We start from the raw sequence: 3,422 nt of genomic DNA on the forward strand, positions 1-3,422 counted from the left end.
TCTCACACACACTCACTCACTCACTCACACACACTCACTCACACACACACACTCACTCACTCACACACACACACTCACACACACACACACACACACTCTCTCACACACACTCACTCAGTGTTCCTGTAGTGTGTGGTTCCAGTGATGCGTGTGTTTTTTCCAGAGCTCAGCATTAGTGAGCCTCCATTCAGAGCCGCAGGATCAGCTGATGCACATCTCTGTGTAATAAATACAACAGCACTGTACGGTCCACCTTTGACTGGCAGTAGCAAGTAGCGAATCAGGATTCACGACTGTGATGTAAACTAAAGCCTATTGGCTGTTTAAAATAATATGTCCCACCCACCTGAATGTGTTGTTTCAATAGAAAAAAAAAAAAAAACTAGGTTTTTATTATAGCTAAAACTATTTTTAAAAAATTGTCAATTTAAATTAATTTTAAATAAAATATAACATTACTGAAGGGAAATTGTATTGCAGACAACATTTTGGTAGAACCCTTACATACCCCGACCTGTGTATGTATCAGTCTTTGCTTTCATCTTTCTCTGCTCAAGTCCATACTGCCAAATCTTCATACTTCCACAACAAGATCAACAGCGCTCCAGACACACGTCATCTCTTCAAAACATTCAGTTCTCTCCTCCAGCACCTCCCACCACTTCTATAACAGCTGATGATTTCACTACATTCTTCACAGACAAAACGTCTAAACTTCTCCTCTCCAACCATCCTACAACATGCCCTCTAGACCCAATCCCCTCACATCTTCTCCAAGCAATCTCTCCTACACTCTCACCAGCACTCACACACATCATCAATACATCTCTCCTCACAGGCACTTTTTTTTTTATTCTGCTGGATCTATCTGCTGCTTTTGACACTGTCAATCATCAGATCCTCTCATCACGGGGCATCACTGGGATTCCTCTTCGCTGGTTTGAATCCTATCTCACTGGTAGGTCTTCAGGGTGGCCTGGGGAGGGGAGGTATCCAAAGCTCATCATCTGGTCACTGGGGTTCCTCAGGGATCGGTTCTTGGACCCCTCCTCTTCTCCATATACACTACATCACTGGGTCCCATCATACAGGCACATGGCTTCTCCTACCATTGCTATGCTGATGACACACAGCTCTATCTCTCATTTCAACCAGATGATCCAACGGTAGCTGCACGGATCTCAGGCTGCCTGGCGGACATCTCGGCATGGATAAAAGAACATCACCTACAGCTCAACCTGGCAAAGACTGAGCTTCTTGTCTCACACACACTCACACACACACTCACACTCACACACACACACACATTCTTACTCACACTCACACACACACACGGGTCTGATGTGTGAATGTTTGAGGTCGGTGTGTGTTTGGGACGCTGATGAAGGGCGGTGCAGGAAACACACCAGACTTTATCAATGACTGATTTCCACTCAATGTTGATCTGAGTTTCACTGTGTTCTGCCTGTGTTTGCTGTGTAGGACACTGTTCTGTAGAGAGCAGAAGCCCAGAGGAGAGCTAGTGTACTACAGTGACATCCACCTGCTGACGGTGAGTGTGTGAGCGTGTGTGTGTGTGTGTGTGTGTGTGTGTGTGTGTGTGTGTGTGTTTGAGTGTGTGTGTGTGAGTTTGAGAGTGTGTGTACGTGCGTGCGTGTGTGCATGTGTGTGTGTGTGCTGTTTGTGTGTCAGCTATTTAAACAGAAAGAGAAAGTGATTGTACTCTCTCTAAAAACGAGTTGCAAAAAACAAATAATGATTGTGTCCTGAAAACGGCCCCATCTGCCATTGGTTGGCCAAACAGATAGTCCCGCCTCCAATCTCACGCCATTGGTTGATTCAGAATGTTTTATTTGAACACATAAAACTGCATCTATGATGCAGGAATTATTAAATCACACACACACACACAAAAAAAATTGTTAAGTTACTTATTACTCTAATAGTTTTTATTTATGTTCCGTTTTTATGATTTAATTATTTGCTTTTCATCAAACCCTGCTCTAAAACAAGCATATAATCCCAATGTTATTACCCGAAATAATCTCTGTGTGCCGCTCGTGTCCGTCTGCAGCTGTGGGATGGCGGTAAACGTTTACTCCACGTCGATGACCATCGAGAACCTGAGCAGACATGACATGCTGGCCTGGGTCAACGACTCTCTGCAGCTCAACTACACCAAGATCGAGCAGCTGTGCTCAGGTGAGCTCCGCTCTGGAACAGCTGTGTGTGTGTGTGTTCCAGCTCTGCCTCGCGACGCTGACCTCTTGTGTTCTTCAGGTGCGGCGTACTGTCACTTCATGGACATGCTGTTCCCCGGCTGTATCCTGCTGAAGAGGGTGAAGTTCCAGGCCAAACTGGAGCACGATTACATCCACAACTTCAAAGTGCTGCAGTCGGCCTTCAAGAGGATGAGCGTGGACAAGGTGAGACGGACAAAGCCTTGGAAGTTAATATTTTAATAATTCGCATGCTCGCGGTTCTCTGATGTCGGTTAGTGGTCACATGATATGCAGGGAAACAAATAAAATATTTCATTTTTTATTAGTAAGTGTTTTATTGTATGTTTCTTTTTAGTTGTGATGGTGTGTAGGGTTGCAAAAAGGTGGAAAATTTCCAGTAAAATTCCTCTTTTTCAAATTTCAGATTTTAACGTTAAATTCAAACTTTTAATTTTTTAATTTTTATTTATTATTGTCAGACTCTATGTAAATGTGTAAATAAAGTAAACGCTGCGTTCCCAAAACCGGATCATATTGTGTGATTAACGTGCAGCATATTATTAACTAAAACAACTATTAAAAACATTTTTGTTTGTTGAAAAAAAGCTGAAATAAAATATAAATATTAGATGAGAAAGTTAAACTAAATGAGAATATTAAATAAATTGAAGCACTAACATTACAAACTGGAAATAAATAAATAAATTAAACAAATTAATACTGAAAATATAAAGATAATAAAAAAAGCTATTATAGCATATATTACAAAAAAATACTAAACTAACACTGTCGTCTAACATTAAATATAATTAATTATTAGCTTTTCATCAACTCCCATTTAGGAATCCCTACTTTAGGCTAAGATTAAATTTCAACCGAAACACGTGCATAACTCCCTGCTGTTTCAGATCATTCCTGTGGAGAGGCTCGTCAAGGGAAGGTTTCAGGACAACTTCGAGTTCCTTCAGTGGTTTAAGAAGTTCTTCGACGCCAACTACGACGGGAAAGAGTACGACCCTCAGTTAGCGCGACAGGGCCACGACGTCACGCCACTGCCCCCCCCCAACCCAGGTGAAGTCATTTCCCACAAAACCAAGAGCCCTCAGAAAGCAGCAGGTAACACACACACACACAGAGAGAGACAGACACACACACACACACACACACACACACACAGACAGACACACACACACACACAAA

General features: G+C 42.2%; 1 protein-coding gene across 2 annotated transcripts in view; it reads left to right on the forward strand.

Annotated features, from left to right (window-relative positions):
- The window catches only part of mapre3b (microtubule-associated protein, RP/EB family, member 3b), an 8,385-nt gene that overhangs the window by 2,186 nt on the left and 2,777 nt on the right, over positions 1-3,422 (forward strand). Inside the window, exons 2-5 of one of the 2 annotated variants that reach the window (XM_016550325.1) lie at positions 1,483-1,552; positions 2,075-2,202; positions 2,281-2,426; positions 3,131-3,338. In XM_016550325.1, coding sequence (XP_016405811.1) covers positions 2,082-2,202; positions 2,281-2,426; positions 3,131-3,338 — 475 coding nt within the window. In that variant the 5' untranslated portion in view covers positions 1,483-1,552; positions 2,075-2,081. The remainder of the gene's footprint in view (positions 1-1,482; positions 1,553-2,074; positions 2,203-2,280; positions 2,427-3,130; positions 3,339-3,422) is intronic. The other variant, XM_016550326.1, reaches the window with a different exon arrangement.

This window comes from Sinocyclocheilus rhinocerous, unplaced genomic scaffold (genome assembly GCF_001515625.1).
Source record: "Sinocyclocheilus rhinocerous isolate Xijiao unplaced genomic scaffold, SAMN03320098_v1.1 scaffold3662, whole genome shotgun sequence".
Classification (NCBI taxonomy): domain Eukaryota; kingdom Metazoa; phylum Chordata; class Actinopteri; order Cypriniformes; family Cyprinidae; genus Sinocyclocheilus; species Sinocyclocheilus rhinocerous.